The sequence below is a fragment of the Cydia splendana genome, chromosome 17 (genome assembly GCF_910591565.1).
Source record: "Cydia splendana chromosome 17, ilCydSple1.2, whole genome shotgun sequence".
Taxonomy (NCBI): domain Eukaryota; kingdom Metazoa; phylum Arthropoda; class Insecta; order Lepidoptera; family Tortricidae; genus Cydia; species Cydia splendana.
Window position 1 is genome coordinate 17,549,306 of NC_085976.1, and position 18,589 is coordinate 17,567,894.

Sequence of the window (18,589 nt, forward strand, 5' to 3'; positions counted from 1 at the left end):
GTTCATTAAAGTGTAGGATTACTGATTAGGGCTTTTAGTGTTTAAGGCGTAGGTATACATTTAGAAGCTTACCTTTTACATAATATTTGATAACTTTTTGACATAGCCTAATAATGGTCTCGTTTTTGCAATACTTTACATGAAAATGTTTTTGGTGGGATCAATTACAACTAATATAATGTATCAACTTTTAATATAACCAATATAACTTAGTAATAAAAATCATAACAATCATAATACATACGTAGGCAAAGGGGTCGATAATACATAGGTAGGCTAGGGGTTTCAATCGATAGCTTTTGCTCGAACCCCGCCCGCTTAGTATTCATGCTAAAACATGGTAAAAATGCGTCTAGTGAAAAAAAAAGATTAATATTAAAACGTGTGACAAAAATAAACCAGTGGAGATATATTCTACGGGTAAAACATACGCATGTGAATAAAACAGATTGGTGAAAAATTGCATTGGTAAAGATGCGTGTAGCAAAAATAACGAGTAGAAAAAAATGCGTGTGACGAAATTATCTGTTGGCAGAAATAACGTATAGAAAATTAAGAAAATGGGGAAAAACGCGAATGGAACTAAAAATACCGGAGAAAAAATTTTTTGGGGAATTCATCTATACAGTCTTAGCAATAATGTTAAATTATTCTTATTCTTATTCTTATTATCGGCGAGCCAAATTGGCGTGCCCATTCGGACTGATTCGATCGGACAATTTAATCAGATTGGCAAAAAATTGACTCGTCTGGACGGTGACAGTTCTGTATAGTATGAAAAAATTAGTTCCACTGAAATTCCGCAACATGGCGCGTGATCATAGATTCCTGGTCAGGCTTTACCTACCTAGTAAAATTACGTATACATATGTTCGAGCGGACAAGAATTGCTTTAAATAAATTAGTTGTGAAGGCAACTCGCACATAATCCAATATAGCAGTAAACAGTCGCCGCTTGCTTAATTGGTTTAAATTTTAATTTAACAGGATTATATTCTTTCATGGCATTAGACGAGACTTATGGACTTAAAGAAAACATTACATCGAAGTTCATTCTAAATAGAACTTGATTTTACATCACAGACAAGATACTTAATCACGGACAAACATACATACCTACATACGGGTCAAACTGAGAACCTCCTTTTTTTTTAAGGCGGTTAAAAATTACAGTCCGTTTCGTCCAACCGATTATAGAGGCCAATTCGAACATACACTGATATCCAAATGAAATCTATAGTGCGACATAAAATAGTACAAATTAAATAAAATGGAACTAATAATTTTCCATAGGTACTAAATTGTTGCCATGTTTAAGCATTTTACGTCAAAAATGTGACAGTTACGTAGAAAGTGGCGCCTTCAATAATTTTCTACAATTTCTTGTCGGACTATAACTGGGGGCCTAGCCAAAATGACGGTCGTTTGCAGAAAAACGAAACGCTATCTATCTCTCTAACACTTCCATATTAGTGCGATAGAGAGACAGATAGCTGGCGTTTCGGTTTCTGCAAACCACTGCTATCTTGTCTAGGCCCCCTGATGTCATTCAATTATTGTGCATTTCACTGGTACTTGTCTATACATGTATTGGCGCCGGCGAGATGCCAACTACTAACATCATTATCATTCTGACGTCAGTGTACGTTTGAACTAGCCTGTTCGGCCGTGTATTCATTTTAACAATCATAACAAAAACACTTTCATAAAGTTTGTTTACAACATTTAAGAACAGTCACACCTTAGTCACCAATAAAACTAAAATATCCGTTTGCGTCACTAACCGTTCTTATAAACTATCTTTCAGTAAGTATATCTATTAAATGGCTCAGCCTGTGCCAAATGACATAAAATTATTCTAGAAATTTATTGGGCTCGATTCAGTTTCAATAACTTGTTAAGGTTTTGATATTATTTTGGTACAACCTTGAAGAGTGTTTACGCCGATGCATATGAAATTAAACGAAAGTCGTGCGTGAGATGTGCGCCTCACCTAGACGGTCATATCAAAACAAAACCATTTCGAATCCAAAACAAATTATTAAATTAGAATCTACGAACATTTATAATTACAACCTTTTAGTACCTTGACTATATGATATTATGTAAATATAGATGGTCAAGCAAATCTTGACAGTAGAAAAAGGCGCGAAATTCAAATTTTCTATGAGACGAAATCCCTTCGCGCCTACATTTTTCAAATTTGCCGCCTTTTTCTACTGACAAGATCTGCTTGACCAAGTATATAAATAATGTATAGTATAATATACTGGTAGGGTAAAAAAACATAATGTGCATGCCATTAGATTGCCTATAGATTTACATGCTGAACTCTTGCAATTGCTTGTTAACATGCAATTTTGCAACACCTTATTTCTGTACCTACCACATTTCTGGCAAATAAACTATTTCTATTTTTCGATTAGTAAACAAAGCGAATTTTCCACTGTTTCTTCCCTGTAGATATTCGGTTTTTTTTAAACGACGGTATCAATTGCCAGTGTCTCTATGCCAAAAAAATCGATTAGGTACCTACAGGCACCACACGGGATTGATACGCCATTTAGGGTCCTAGCTAAATTGGTTGTTCCATACTTTCGCTATGGTATGTCCAATTTAGCTTGAACCCTGCGAGGCCGGATAGGTCTGAGCGCGGGCAACCCCATTTCCCGCCGAGGTATGTATAGTGCTTTTCTCAAACATGCAATGAAATAAATAAAATAAAAAATCCACGAAACCCAAGTTTTATTTATAGAAAAAACTAAAAGTAAAGTACACCCAAAATAACCAACACGTACCTATATCATTATCACGCGTATGTTTTACACGAGTCGTGTATTTTTACTACGCGTATATTTTCATGTATCTTTGATTTTTTCGCCTTGTATCCGTCTGACTGTCGTTTTCGTCACATAAGTTTACATAGTCTTTCATGTTGATATCATGTTTCACATACATCGTTGCTTTATGCACGGAGTAAATAAGTATAATTTCCACAGTGTTGACGAATTTGTAGTTACATTCATGTAAAATATGCCACAAAACTGTTTCTAATAAACTGTAAGCCATTTTTCTTAGTTTCTCAAATAATAAAATTGCCATAAGCAACCATATACATACTTCGTCTTTGACTTGGCGGCAGAGGCAGCAAGTTATTAAAATCAATTCTGCTTACGCTGCCAATTCCAATGCCTACGATTACAATTAATATTAATTTCATTATTTCGTCGGAACTCATATTAAAGTCAAAAAATTGACAACGCACCATAAATCCAATAAAACAGAAGGAATATTTTTCAACTTTACCTCCATAACAATTTAAAAAATATAACTACGCGTGTTTGAGTAGACCTTTTTACCGCTAACGTTTAGAGGAAATATTTTAATGTTTTTATTTGTGTAGTTAAATTTATAAAATTATAGAATGTATTATTTATTAAGTTCATGTTGATTTTATACAAATAAAACTGCAAATTATAGCAAACATTGTTTTTTGTTTTTTTTTTATAGGCGTAGTGGCAGAGTGTCATTGCGAACCATAAAGCAAATACTGCCTCTAGTTTTTTTTAATGGATGAATGCCACGATGCTGTGTCACAAATATCTGTGATATGAAAATTAAAAAAGAGGACTTTGCCGGCCTAGGCCTGCAAGATGTGTATGAAATTCCATTAACGACCTTTTGTCCTAGCCGCACCTGAAACGTCATACTTCGCAGCCTATTATAAGGAACATAACATCAATATTTCATTGCATGTTTGAGAAAATAATCCTACTACCATCTGTGCACAAATTATTATACAGTAGGTAAATTGATTACGTATAATATCTTTGTATTCAAGTATGCTTTGGTTTATTATCCCTACTTTATTCAAACATATCCAACCCAATATATTGGACACCGCCAAAACGCACAAAAAAATAATGAAAGTGCCCGAAGAATCGAAATTACCCCTCTAAAAACTACGTCCATGGTAATCGCCCATTTTCCCCCGACTAACTTTATATTACTATCTAACAAAAACGGGCAATGTTTCGGGAAAATTGGCCTAGTTAATAAGACAGCCGGCTGTACGTACGTCCACAAAAAGTGATAGATTGAGGATAGGTACTCGTTGATTGAATACCGTGGTTTGCATAAAGGGCCCTTTAGAGATGGTGCCAGCTTAGTATTTCTTGTTAAATCTGTACCTGACAGAAATCTGTATCCGAGGCCTGTTCGATCGTGTGGAAGGTGGTCCGCCGTACTACGAAGCTATAAGTGAGAGTGAGAAAGAGACATGCTGACCGGGCCAAGATCACGGTCCGGTACGGCCATCTGTAACAACTCTTAACCATACCATACGTGTCAAATCCTTGTTTTTTATAGCGTGAAGCCGTTTAAACCAAATCCCACGCCAAACTAAACTAGAAACAGGTGAACCTCGTGTTCATCTTCAGGGATTTTGTTGCTTTTTGAGGGAGCTTATTTATTTATACATTTACATACTTACCTTTACGCTAGTGGCCTAGCGGTAAAAGCGTGCACTGACTTGCAATCTGGAGGTCGCGGGTTCAAACCCGGGCTCGTATCAATGAGTTTTTCGGAACTTATTTATTTATGTACAAAATATTATTTTATATTTACCAGTCGCTTTTCGGTGAAGGAAAACATCGTGAGGAAACCGGACTAATCCCAATAAGGCCTAGTTTACCCTCTGCTATGGAAGGTCAGATGGCTGTCGCTTTCGAAAAACTAGTGCCTATGCCAATTCTTGGGATTAGTTGTCAAGCGGACCCCAGGCTCCCATGAGCAGCAAATGCGGCATGGCAAAATGCGGAGACAACGCGAGGAAGAAGAAGAAGACTTACTACATACCATGTGTTTGTTTTCGCCGCCGCTGATCCAAACGCGATAAGCGCGCCGGTGTGAAGGAAGCCTTAACTCACATTAGCATATAGACGGAACTAAAGCCGGGCTTAACGCCTGAATGGCATTAGCCCGAGTGTGGAACGCCTTTAAATTAAGACTGTCAGGCCAATTCGAACGTACATTAACATCACAGAAAGATTTTTTATACCACGTCGGTGGAAAACAAGCATGCATCCCACCTGATGGTAAGTAGTCACCGTACCCTGTGGACGTATACAATTCCAGGGGTGTTACCTACATGCGCTTTGCAGACCGTTCAAAAACCTGTACAGGGGGGCGATTTTTGAATTTCTAGCGTTCGATTTCGTCACTCGAAAATCGGTGGAAAACAGCGAAATGCTAATTTTTGAAATACGAGCGATAGAAATTGGGAATCGATTGGTTATTGACCACTCGTTTTCAATTCTATTAGTAGATTTTAAATGCCTAGTAGTGGAGATACTATTGAACGAAATACACGAAATCGAGCTGCCGAAATTTAAAAATCGGCCCCCAGTCCTTTTTTAAAGAACCTCATACAGTAGCCTTTCGAGAAAACCTCGGCATCTGAATGATGTTATTTAGTTATCATGCGTCTCGCCCGCAATGATACATGTTCAAGCTACTCAAGATAACTGAATGACATCAGTTAGATGGCATTCTAATGTTAGTGTACGTTCAAATTGGCCTGTGTTTAGCAACGTTCTAAAACATAGGATACATAGGATAGGAATGTTCGTACTGAAATTTAAGCACAGAAGCAGCTTGCTAATGTTTGTTTAGGTACAGGAGTTTCACACGCTGGCTTACTTCTAGTGCAGTGGTCGGATTTAATTAATAAATATAATAGGATAATCTTACACAAACCGACTTAGTCCCATAGTAAACTTAATAAGGCTTGTGTTTTGTGTTGTGGGTACTAGACGAGGGAAGCCGTTAAATGTAAAAAACCGGACAAGTGCGAGTCGGAACCGCGCACGAAGCGTTCCGTACCATTACGCAAAAAACGGCAATAAAATCACGTTTGTTGTATGGGAGCCCCACTTAAATATTTATTTTATTCTGTTTTTAGTATTTGTTGTTATGGCGACAACAGAAATACATCATCTCTGAAAATTTCAAATGCCTAGCTATCACGGTTCATGAGATACAGCCTGGTGACAGACAGACGGATAGACAGACAGACAGACAGCGAAGTCTTAGTAATAGGGTCCCGTTTTTTTACCCCTTGGATACGGAACCCTAAAAAGAACACATTTCATATCTTCATTAAAGGTGTTCATTATTTTGCGCCAAAGATTCTGACACATGAGTCACATGACGAAAAGTTTCGTAGCGTTCAACGAGTTTAAGATTGTGTACACGAAAGACAAATTCGAACGTGAAATCTGTGTATCCTTATACAGCACCCGTTGGCCCGCGTACGTAATGGCTGTCATTTATTATTTCGGTACTAGGGTGTATTCCAATAGCTTAAGAAGCTATGGCAAGTAGTACCATCGCCCGCACTGTTAACTGTACGTCGGTGGACCGTATACTGGAGCTTCATCATAGGTCACGTATCTTTGCAGATGATAGTTTCAGCTACTAAAGAAAGTATTTTGAGGAGATAGTCTACAGCCCACATCGACTGCGACGACTGCATACTCTAGTAGTTTGGGTACTGACAAATGGTTTGCCAGATATTTCCGACCTTTACTTAGAGGTCGGAGTTGGGCTGGTTCATGTAAGCGATCTCGCCGCCCGGTTGGCAATAGAAACATGGCCTGTTCTGACGCATCACGCATCACGCAGGGGTAACCTCCAACTATTTCAGGCTGCGCCCATTTCCTACGATAATCTGACGCATTTGTTTTTAAAAGTGCCACTTTGTTTATTGTCACTTGTAATATTTTTGGTAAGAGTTTAAGTCTTACTCAGGTACCTAGGTACAAGTTTGGCAGTTTTGGCACCTTTGGATACGAATAGAAGCCGTTGTATGTATGTATGTAAACACTTTATTGTACATAAGACAGGTTAAATAACAATGAAACAAAAAATATAGGTATATAATGTACAAAGGCGAACTTATCCCTATAAGGGATCTCTTCCAGACAACCTTTGAGCAATTGAGAGTAAATTAAAACAAACATGATAGACAAACGAACACTATGTACAAAAAAGTAAACTATGGTTCAATTATTACGCAAGTAAATAATTAAAACCTATAGCCTATAATATAATAACATATACATATTATACTCATATATAATACATATTAATAAAGATACATACATAAATATAAATATAAATATACAATATAACAATTTAATAAAAAATACCTAGTACTCAACCAGAACACAAGTTACTTATGCAAATTTTGTCTTGAGCAAAGAGAATTGACTGTAATAGAGAAGTAAAGTCTAAGAAAAAAACGTGCCCCTTAGTTTGACATCCAAAACAGATATATTTTGCGGTCACTGAATTGTCAAACGTCAACTTTTGACAATCAGATTTACCGCAAAATGTATGGAGCTGTACAGCGCCATCTCGTTTACCTGTCAAATTCGAAGCATGAAATTGTCTTAGATATTACACATCTTATATCTTTGGTCTTGAGTGAAGCTACCGTTGTAAACAGCATAGTCTAATAAAACATGGTCTTCTATTCCCAGAGTGACACGGGCCTACGTCACAACAACATGGCCGCTATATATAGCGCTATCGCATATTATCATATAGCGCTGTCGCATGATGACGTAAGCCCGTGTCAGTTAGGTGACCTAGAAAAGACGGGAATGGAGTACCAGGCGGAGTATATTATTATACCATGGTAAACAGTAGGTAATTATAGTAAACATAGCTAGAAAACTTGGTTAACAAGCCACATCGAACGTACACTCACATCAGAATGATATTTTAAGTTTTTATTTTGTGTTTGTGCTTACGAATAAAATTATTTCTATTCTATTTCTATTCTATATTTGATTTGTGTTATACATCGTACATTTCGCTCGTACAGTCATCTGCAATAATGTTACACAACGAAGGCCCCAAAAATATCTGATACGATCTTATTTGTAGAGCCATACTGCCGTATTCGAACTTCAAGATATTCACAAGAGACGACACGTACTAGATCCATTCTAGATACGTTATAGTTTAGATATCAACTAGTTCTCTTTTGCAGCGCAATTCGGGCAACCAATGTCACTTTTACGTTAGATAGAGTAAGATATGTATTAGATGTGAATTGGATCTCTAAGTCATATCCTGTGGAAATCGTTCAAAAGTATCTCCAGAATCGCGCAAATGTCAAATTTGACAGGTTAGATCTTAAAATATCGTTATCGTATCTTGGTGATGTCTAAAAGATATCTAATTAGATGTCTATTTCCAAATCCGAATCGGGCCCATAAGAGCGTGTCACATATTTTTGCGGCCTTCGAAGAGTAACATAATTATTGCAGGTGACTGTAGTTGCCCGAACATGATATGACTTATGACACAGGCGAGACGCACAATGTAACTAAATAACATGATTCAAATATCATACTTACATCGGTGTACGATCCAATGGACCTGTAAATTAAATGATTCAAATAATCACTCTGATGTCAGTGTTGGTTCGAATACGCCTATAAGTTCCTTCTTTTTTGTGAAGTAACGTTTGCTGACTTTCATATCCATGATGGCAGATAGGTAGAGTCGATCTAAGCTAACTTTAAATAGAACAAAGTGAGGGAGTGCCATTAAAACTATCATATTTTCATAGAAATTTGTAATTAATGATGATATTTCCACCCTTTCTCATTAAAAATGCCAAGCAGAGTTAGCCTGGTCCGACTCTACTTTTGGCGTTGTTCTTTCCGCTACTATCGACACAGACCGTCCCAACTTCTAATTCTAACGTCATCAATCTCTTTCCAGCATGCGTAGAAGAGGACTGCATAGACTGGGAGGGCAAGTCCATCCCGCATGGTCTGCTGTACGTGCCGGGGCCTGGCGTGTGCTCGTTATGTGTGTGCTACCACTCTGAGCCGATGTGGTGCAAGGCTATCTACTGTGATCCACCCTATGTAAGTACTATATACTACAACATGTCAACTAGACCAGGAAGTGCAATCTCTGTCATGCCAGTTTGTGGCGCAGTAGTGTTGCAATAGCGCTGTCTCTGTCACTCTACTGAGGACTGCATAGAGTGGGAGGGCAAGTCCATCCCACATGGTCTGCTGTACGTGCCGGGGCCCGGCGTGTGCTCGTTATGTGTGTGCTACCACTCTGAGCCGATGTGGTGCAAGGCTATCTACTGCGATCCACCCTATGTAAGTACTTAGGTATATATAGTCAGAAGGATCGATAACGATGAGAACATCGTTATCGATGACGGCGATCCTAAATAAACATTATGGATAACGGTCTAGTGACGTGAGCCCTAATGTGGCAGGCCAGGTCGAACTTGCTCTTAAATACTGTATTGCACGCGTGACAATAAAGTTAGCCAGCTGCGTTGAACGTGTACACGTAGGAGGGCTTAGGTATGTCTTTCCGTAATGGCGTGGGCACGTCCTTCGAATGGATGACCACCGCTTGCCTAAAGCTGTCCTCTACTCTGAGTTGGCCGTGGGTAAGCGGAAGCACGGTGTTCAGCACCTGCGCTACAAGGACGTGCTCAAACGGCATCTTAGCGCTTGCCCCATCGACCCTGAGCGTTGGGAGGAGCTTGCAGGAAGAAAGTCATTTTGGCGTTCTACCATCCATAACGGTGTCAAAACATTTGAAGATAACCGCCTCACAAGCCCATACAAAACTTAGGTAGGTATATAGCTTTAAAATAAATCAACAAGCCTTTCTTTGTTTAATTGTTTAGGTTGTATAGTAGACAATTATATTTACGACTTTTACTACTAGCATGGTATAATAATATACTCCGCCTGGTACTCCATTCCGAGATTCGCGTATGACCTAACTGACACGCGCCTACGTCATCATGCTGTTTACAGGTTCTCAAACTTTGAAATGTGGGAGAATTTTAACCAACGGTGAAAATTATTTTAACGGCATTAATTTTAAGTTATTCATGTAGAAACATAGTAAAATAAAACAAATCTAATGTATTAAATTAAACTTTATTTATCTATACAAGACAAACGTTTGAAAAACTAATTCACAGTTACACATTAATTACCAAGCTTACGGCGTGACAAGTTTGGAAAACACTGCGACTGCTGACACTGAGCGAGAAGGAAATAACAATTAACACGCGTTCGACAAGGATGACGGTCAGGGCATGAAGTTATCTAGATCCGAATTGTCAAATGTGCACAGCGCTATCCTGTGTTGCCAGTAGTATAAACAGAATTACCCGAAAGTCTGAAATTTCTTTCGTGAATCGGAAGATATTGCTAACGAGTAATTAAAAATTACGTGTTATTGTAAAATTTAAGCTAAAATACATATAAATGAAAATTATAAAATTATAAAGAAATATTTTAACTTATTAACCATAGGTATAATGTACCCATGTAACATGTTATGTTGAAATAAAGTGGCAATGTTATTGTGACGTAGGCCCGTGTCACTCTGGGAATGGAAGACCATGTTTTATTAGACCATGACTACTAGTTGTTACTAGATATACTGAAGGATTTTGGTGACATAGGCATTAGGCTTCATAAGTCATATTACTCATTCATATTATAACAATCTCCGATGTAGAAATTTCTGTTGTAGAGATATAAATAGTTTTATAAATAATATTACTTTAGTTCACTCATAGAAAAAGTATTGTATTACAATAGTGATATACATAATCAAATCAAGCTTTTCAATTACTAAGGCTCGTACTTAGTAGGTACATAGCTCTCTATTGTATCAAGATTGTATTAAATAGGTACTATTTTTTCGCCATCTTGTAGAACCGTATCTTAATATCGTAATATCGTAGTTCTGGACCTGGAAATGCTAATTGCTTCAACATCCCGCACAGCGGCGCTTTCATCGCTTGTCCTAGGGAAAACTTTAATAGAATTAGTTTTTCTTGTAAAGCGTGGACAGACTGGGTGGGTACGAGCACAGAATAAGTAATAGTACTACCGTACAGAAAGGACACTTACTACAAAACCGAAGTTTGACAGCGATTCAGGGTCGAATCATGATATCCCTTTCTAACTTATGGCACTATCCCTTTCGGCTATTTAGGGTTGTCAAAATTCAAGCCATTATCTTATTTGTGGTCGTGCACGTACAGGGATGTTAAGTTGTGTCAAACCCTAATAATTGCTCGGAGCAATGCTGAGCCGAACGGAGCCGAGTTTGCCCGAAGTCAGGAGTGTCTCCCCACTGGTACGAGTATTTACTTTATGTCAAGGAAATTTCATGTTTTCAATTCCACCCGGAAATTAAGCAAAGTTATACTTATAATTAGTAATAGTTACCGTATAAAAATCTCTCTACTGTGGTCTAAAATTAACTCGACTTTGTTCTGGTCTGATTGTCATTTGTATGTCGTAGTTTCAAGGCTAAATGTTTTATAAATGAATGAAAAAGTCAGACAAAGAAAAAGGACGTTGATATTGATACTTATCGAATTGCATATTGAATTCATGGTCCACAGTTGTAGTACTGGACTGGACTATACTTAGTTGGGAGTATTATATTAAGGGGCCCACTGATTAACAGTCCGCCGGACGGTATCGGCCTGTCAGTTAGAACAAAATTTTGACAGTTCCGAACAACTGGCAGGCCGATACCGTCCGGCGGACAATTTTTTGCTATTTACGGTTCCTCGAAAATAGCAGAAAATTGTTTGACAATTGGTATGTTTTAACTAATATAAACTTAATGTTTTGTATGTATTTACTTTATTTCTTTAGACCAAGTTATTAATTAATTAGTAATTGAAACAGAAATAGTTATTTGTTTTACAAGGAGGCAAGGCAAAATTGTTCCAAAATTGGACCACCAGCATCAGCAAGTAATTCAAAATGTGGAATCTTGGGCATTGCGAGAACATTACAAATCAAATCCAAATGAATCCTATTAAATATTATAATTCAATATCATCACTAAAAAGTCCAGTCAATATGAGTAGACTATACGGGCCCGCAGCTCCGCTCGCGTAAATGAAATAAAGAGTTCGTCTTATGTTTAGTTAAATACCGACATTATTATGTATTCAACCCTGCCATGGTTTAAAACTGTGATAGGGATTTCTTATTTGTAGCCGTTATTATTTGGATAACTCAATTCGCAAATTTGTCAAAAAATGATGTGATTTGATAAAAGGCAAGATTGTATTTTTTCATCTACACGTATTTATTTAAAACTTGTTTCAAGATAAAATATTATTTGTTCTTATAAGCCTAGTTGCAAAAACGTTCATTAGATTAATTTTCGCCTTAAGACGAATATGGACGACCACCGCCCTTAAATCGCCTTTTCATACAAACATAGGTAGTCTAGTCCTCTCGGTCTTGCGATAGCTCTCGCCAGTCGCCATGGCCGAGGTTGAGCAGGTCTTGAGCAACTACGTCGTTTCAGCGGTACCTAGGACGTCCACTCGGGCGTCTCCCATTTTGTTGTCCCAAGTACCTGCGCTCTCTTCACGGCACGATCCTCTCCCATTCTCTCTAAGTGTCCGAGCCACCACTGAATTTAGCCGCTTTTGTCTCTCAATATTTCGCCACTATATCGGACCACATCCTTATTTCTATGGCAACAAAATTATATTACGATATTTGGCCGACTGCTGACTGTACATTTGCTTATTTTTATCAGGTCGCTCAATAACATCTGAACATGCACTTTAATCTACCTACATAACTTACTATCAACTTTGTATTTTTGGCCCATCTCAGCATTCTTAGCCCGTTCCCCGCACGAATGGCAATGCTTGCCGAAGCCGTGAAAGTCAATCTGAATAATATAACTCAAAAATAAATTTAAAACAACAAAATACAAATTGATAATAATAATATAGTAATTACTTTGATTGATAAGAATGATAAGTCATATATGACATAAATCACTCGTATGGGCTCTATAGACTAAGGTTAAGGTTGGCAGCACTTTTTATTTTACTTCGTGTAAAAAAACTCAGAAATACCTGTATACCAACATGACAAACATAATTTAGTTTACTTTAACTTACGGATTATTTGGTCTAATCTGTAGCACCGCCAAACGAAAGCAACCGAGAGTTGCCGAGAAATGGCCGATGAAGATTGTTATGAAAATTTCTTTTCCTTATTGTAAATTAAATACGCATCGGAAGCGATAGTTTTTATGGTCTAGTTCTATTCCCATATGTAGATAATTGATTTGAACAGGTTTTTCTTGTATACGTGCGTCGTATTCGAGAAACGTGTCAAAAACTTTTTTAGAAATTTGTAAGGCGCCATCTCGCTTCTTCCCTCGTTTTTTATCCCGTTCTGGTTTTTCAATTATATATATATATGATGATGATGATAAACAACTAAAGATTTGCATCAAATCACTTTCCCACTTAATTGCAACTCTCGTACTTAATTGCAACTTTGCTTACTGTTTTTGAAAAGGAATAAAAGAGCCTGTGATGCAAACATCATAAAATCCTCTATTTAATGTAACTGTTGAGATTGGAGGACCATTTCAATATCTTCTGCATATGACGTGTTCAATTTAAAAAGCAGTTGAGTAAGTCGCCATTTTATATTCATAACGCACCAGAGAGCAATGCCAAATATGGTTTCGACTCCGCTGCCAAAAATGCCTGGAATCCGGAATAGGCTCTGATTATCGAATACCTACCTACACCTCTGCCCCGAGAAGATTTAAATCCCCCCTCAATTGGAGGAGGGTATCCCAATATGGGACCGGCAACAAACTCGGCGGGACACACGTTTTCAAAACATTATTACATCTTATAATTAACATGCATTACGAGTAATTAAGAAAAATACAATTTAAAGTACTATAGAATTCATGCAATTATACTCAGTGAGTACATAGCTTGATACAAATACGTAGCTCTTTCAGAAAACATATCAAATTCTTACAAAAGGAAAAGAAAATAAAACCAATAAAAGAAATGAGAATACATATTATATGAATCTGACTGATTGTTATGAGATGCTTTCATACAATACAACTTGATGTGCTTTCTTACCTGAGCTGAGTCACCTTTAACTCTACACATAATACAATGCTTTTAATTGCTACTTGTCGTTATTACACTTTCTGGTTTGGACCATGCATGTTTGTCTGTCAAGTAGTCCTCGACTCTGTAATAAGCCTTCAACATCAATGACTTTTTTAAGTAATTCTTAAGAGCTGGAAAGGGTAATCTTAAAGCATCCTCAGGTAACTTGTTATAAAAATGAATGCATTGCCCAACGAATGACTTCTGTACTTTACGAACACGAAACTTTCTGATAGCAAGCTTGTTTTTATTTCTAGTATTATAGTTATGGACATCAGAATTCTTAGTGAAGGAGTCTAGATTCTTAACAACATAAATAATACTATCATATATGTATTGGGAAGCTACAGTTAAAATATTAATTTCTTTATAAAGTTCTCTTAATGATTCACGCACCCTTAAATTATATATAGAACGAATGGCTCTCTTTTGTAAGACAAATATAGTCTGTATGTCAGCTGCTTTGCCCCAAACCAGAATACCATATGACATTACACTATGAAAATAACTATAATAAACAAGGCGAGCTGTTTCAACATTAGTCAATTGTCTAATTCTCCTCACAGCGTAAGCGGCCGAACTTAATTTGTTTGCTAGTGTTCTTATATGAGGACTCCATTGTAGAGTTTTGTCCAATGTTAAACCAAGAAACAGTGCTTTATCTACCGTCTCTAAGCATTCATTATTCAAAAGTATCTTAGTATCGACTGGTTTAACATTCGGCAAAGAAAATCTAATGCATTTAGTTTTCTTAGCATTAAGAAGCAAATTGTTCATAGTAAACCAGTTAAGTACATTAACGAGTGTGCTGTTAATTACACTGTAATCGGTAGATTTCCGATCAACCTTAAAAAGTAATGATGTGTCATCAGCAAAAAGAACAATTTCACAAAGATTTTTTACTACACATGGCAAATTATTTATATAAACCAAAAACAGGAATGGACCCAAAATAGAACCTTGTGGCACTCCTAATTGGACTACAGTACCGCTAGACCGGGTTTTGTTTACAACAACTGTTTGTGTTCTGTTGCTAAGGTAAGAAGACATAAAGTTTAGGGCATTTACTGACAGACCATAGTGTTCTAATTTCAAAATGAGCATTCCATGATCCACACAATCAAATGCATTAGAAAGATCACAAAATATGCTAATTGCATCACAAGAATTTTCTCAAATATCATAAATATGTTTAATAAGTACCGAAGCAGCATCGGCGTGGAACGGCCCTTTGTGAAACCAAACTGATTGCTTGTAAGTAAAGTATGTCTGTTGAAGTGACCCAGTAGATCATTTAACATTAACTTTTCAGTAATACTCCGTATTTGAACAGAATATAAAACTATATCTATTCACCTAAGTATTTACCAAATTTTATCGAAATCGGACAATAAAAACAACAATAAAATCAAATAAGAACGAAATGTGTTATTTATTTTATTTCATAATCGTCATCAACGAATGGCACACAATTCATAAGAATTTTTTTAAAAAGAATCTTAAAAATAAAATCGCTATTCTACTCTATCTTAGTTTAGTCATAATATTCGGCGCGATTCGGGAAATGAATTAGAGATTCACTAGATATGAAATAGTAAAGATATGTGACGTTCCACGGCAAAAGGTACCTTATGGCGGCTGGCGCTTACGCTATTATTAACGCCGCTCCAGTATTCAGCCGGGGCAATGGTACCTTTTGCCGTGGAACGTCACATATCTTTACTATTTCATATCTAGTGAATCTCTAATCATTTGCCGAATCGCGCCGATTGTCATCAAATTAAGCCTTAACTGGCGACAAGTTAACTTATTTTTTTTTTTACAATTCATAGCACTTTTACACGAGCCCATAACCAAAGGGAATCAATAATACAGTCAGGGCTATAACCGCGAAAACCGAAGTTCGCAAATTGCGGTCATCTTTCTCTGTCACTCTAATTACGCCTTCACTAGAGTAAAAGAGAAAGATCCCCGCGATTTGCGAATTTCGGTCTTCGCGGTAGGCCCTCAGCATCAATAGTAACGGTTGAGATTATATACGCGTCAAAAGTATCTACCATTGTCTATTATACAGGGCGTTTTTTGAAGAACTAGCCATGCATATTGTGCAATGTGATTAGGTAGGCCATACTGAACAACTTTTTCTATGGGACCAACCCCGAAATCTCTAAAAAATGGGTGTGTAATGTTTAATATACTTATAAAAAAACTATCATACATTTGTTATAACGCCATTTAATATATTATTGTATGTTATAATGTAATTATTTATTATACGTTTCCTTTATTATATAGTGATTTCATCTAAACTTTCATTGATATAATGCCTAATGTAATATAATTTTCAAATAGTATATTATAGACATGTTTTATAATGACATTTGTTATATTATATTTTTGTATAACGTAATACTTCATACAATTTTATCAAGTATAAATACATATATCGTATAACATTTTTTGTCATATTTCATTTACTGATAACGTAAAGTTTTACATACTTTTTATAACTAGTACGCAGGCCTACTGCTTTTGCTAGCTATTTTATTCTAGGGAGGTCGCAGTTCTAACCTAACCTAACCAATTTTTTCATGGATTTCGTTCTGCGGGGACCGCAGTTCAAACCTAACCTAAACCACTTTTTTGATAGAATATTTTATTCTACGGAGGGTCAAAGTTCTAACCTAACCTAACCCTCCTTTTGTTAGGTAGTTATTCGTTTGTGCGGAGTCGCAGTTCCAACCTAACCTAACCCATTTATGTCATGCAACTATTATGTTACATAAATAATTATGTGATGTCACTTGTTATAACAAATAATATGCATTAGAGTATGTAATAAATATGGCAATGTATATTAGACGAAGTGTAAATATACCTTATGACCATTATACCAATAATAACATTATGTATACCGTTAATTAGGTATTACGGTAGTATGCCATTTACTACGTTATTCAAAATAACGATATATCAAACTATAATATATGAAAAGTAATTATAACAAATGTAATGCACCCCTAAAAAATATTTGGCCTTCCCATAGAAAACGTCGACATCCACTCGACCAAATTGTATGAAACGGCCAAAAAAATTTTTGTGATTTCGGAGTTAGTCCCATAGAAAAAGTTGTTCACTATGGCCTACCTAATCACCTTGCACAATAATAATATGGCTAGTTGTTCAAAAAACGCCCTGTATAAGCTATGCTAAACATTTACCCCCTTAGGCCCACTTGCACCATCCCACTAATACGGGGTTAAGCAGTTAAACCTAATAATAACGTCAAATTGTACTGGTAACCATGGTAACTCCAGGTTTAACCGGTTATCCCCGGGTTAGTAGAATGGTGCAAGTGGGCCTTAAATTCGTAAAACTTTACGGGCAAGATTTAGTTAAATTATGTTTTATCCCTTTCTTACAAATACATAAGTCGAAATGACAGATAAAAATAAACGATTATTAGCTAATTGAGGTTTGTAGCGCGTTTATGAATAAGGGGGTTAATGTGGAAGATAGTTTTGAAGATACATATATTCATATTAGTAAAAGTAGTAGAGGATGTCAGATATTTTTGGCGCATTGTCTCATCCGATCCTATAGATGCTGCTTACAGATATCATTAGAGTACCAGACAAGACATATAAAAATAACATGGCAACTGGAACAGTCTCCACTAGTAATATATTTCTTAACTGACTCACGCCTTAGTTCCTAAAGTCCTACCTCGATTTGTAAGTAAGTTTTTGTGGCTTTATCATATCTCATAGGATGATGATGATAGTATGTTTGAAACCACGTATCCCATTTATTTATTGATATCAACCAATCCTTAATAACGTCACGTAACGTCAAATTTGGATTGTCTGTAATCTTATCTATGACATTAGTCCTTCCTTGCGATCCAGCGAGGAAATGCTGCCAGCATTCTTGGCACTATGCCCCAGGGGCCCTCTCTAGATATAGATTTTTAGGTTTTTTTTTTTTTAGGTTTAGTTTTAGTTTTGTAGGTAGTCCTCTTAAGTCCCTCGATTCCAAGTTGAACTTTGTCATAATTGTCTCTGACATTCCTCTTTTTATAAAATACACCTTCACCTAATTGTTTAACAATAGGGTGCTCATCAGCAGCCCCCGGTACAACTTCTATTACAGTCTCCTGACATATCTCTGCAACACGCTTCAGCTCACTGTTGAGCTTGCTGATCTGGTCCGGACTGAAATATGTCGGAGATATCTGAACAGTTTTCTGTTTGCTGGCTGTACTCGCTTTAATAGGCAACTTTTTTGCTACAAAGTACTTCATGAGTGCTTTAATTTGCGTCATTTCAGACTTGTTCGTTTCCGCGTTTGATTTGATTTCAGTACAAATGGAAATTAATTTGTCACTTTTGTCAGTCTGTTCTTGATTAACCACATTTCTTGCATCTTTATTTGAATCTATGAAATCTTTGAATAGTTTCTTAACTTATTTAAACTTTCACGATTATTAAACATTATCAAACTTAAAACTTAAATACGCGATTAAGTCCCGTTGTGCAG

The 18,589-nt window shown here is 36.6% G+C and overlaps 1 protein-coding gene and 1 long non-coding RNA gene across 2 annotated transcripts in view; one reads left to right on the forward strand and one right to left on the reverse strand.

Annotated features, from left to right (window-relative positions):
- LOC134798948 (uncharacterized) overlaps nucleotides 1–18,589 on the reverse strand; it is a 283,510-nt gene that overhangs the window by 194,483 nt on the left and 70,438 nt on the right. The window lies entirely within an intron of this gene.
- The window catches only part of LOC134798993 (integral membrane protein DGCR2/IDD-like), a 39,457-nt gene continuing 29,837 nt past the window's right edge, over nucleotides 8,970–18,589 (forward strand). The window contains exons 1-2 of the mRNA XM_063771418.1: nucleotides 8,970–9,008; nucleotides 9,060–9,194. Coding sequence (XP_063627488.1) covers nucleotides 8,970–9,008; nucleotides 9,060–9,194 — 174 coding nt within the window. The remainder of the gene's footprint in view (nucleotides 9,009–9,059; nucleotides 9,195–18,589) is intronic.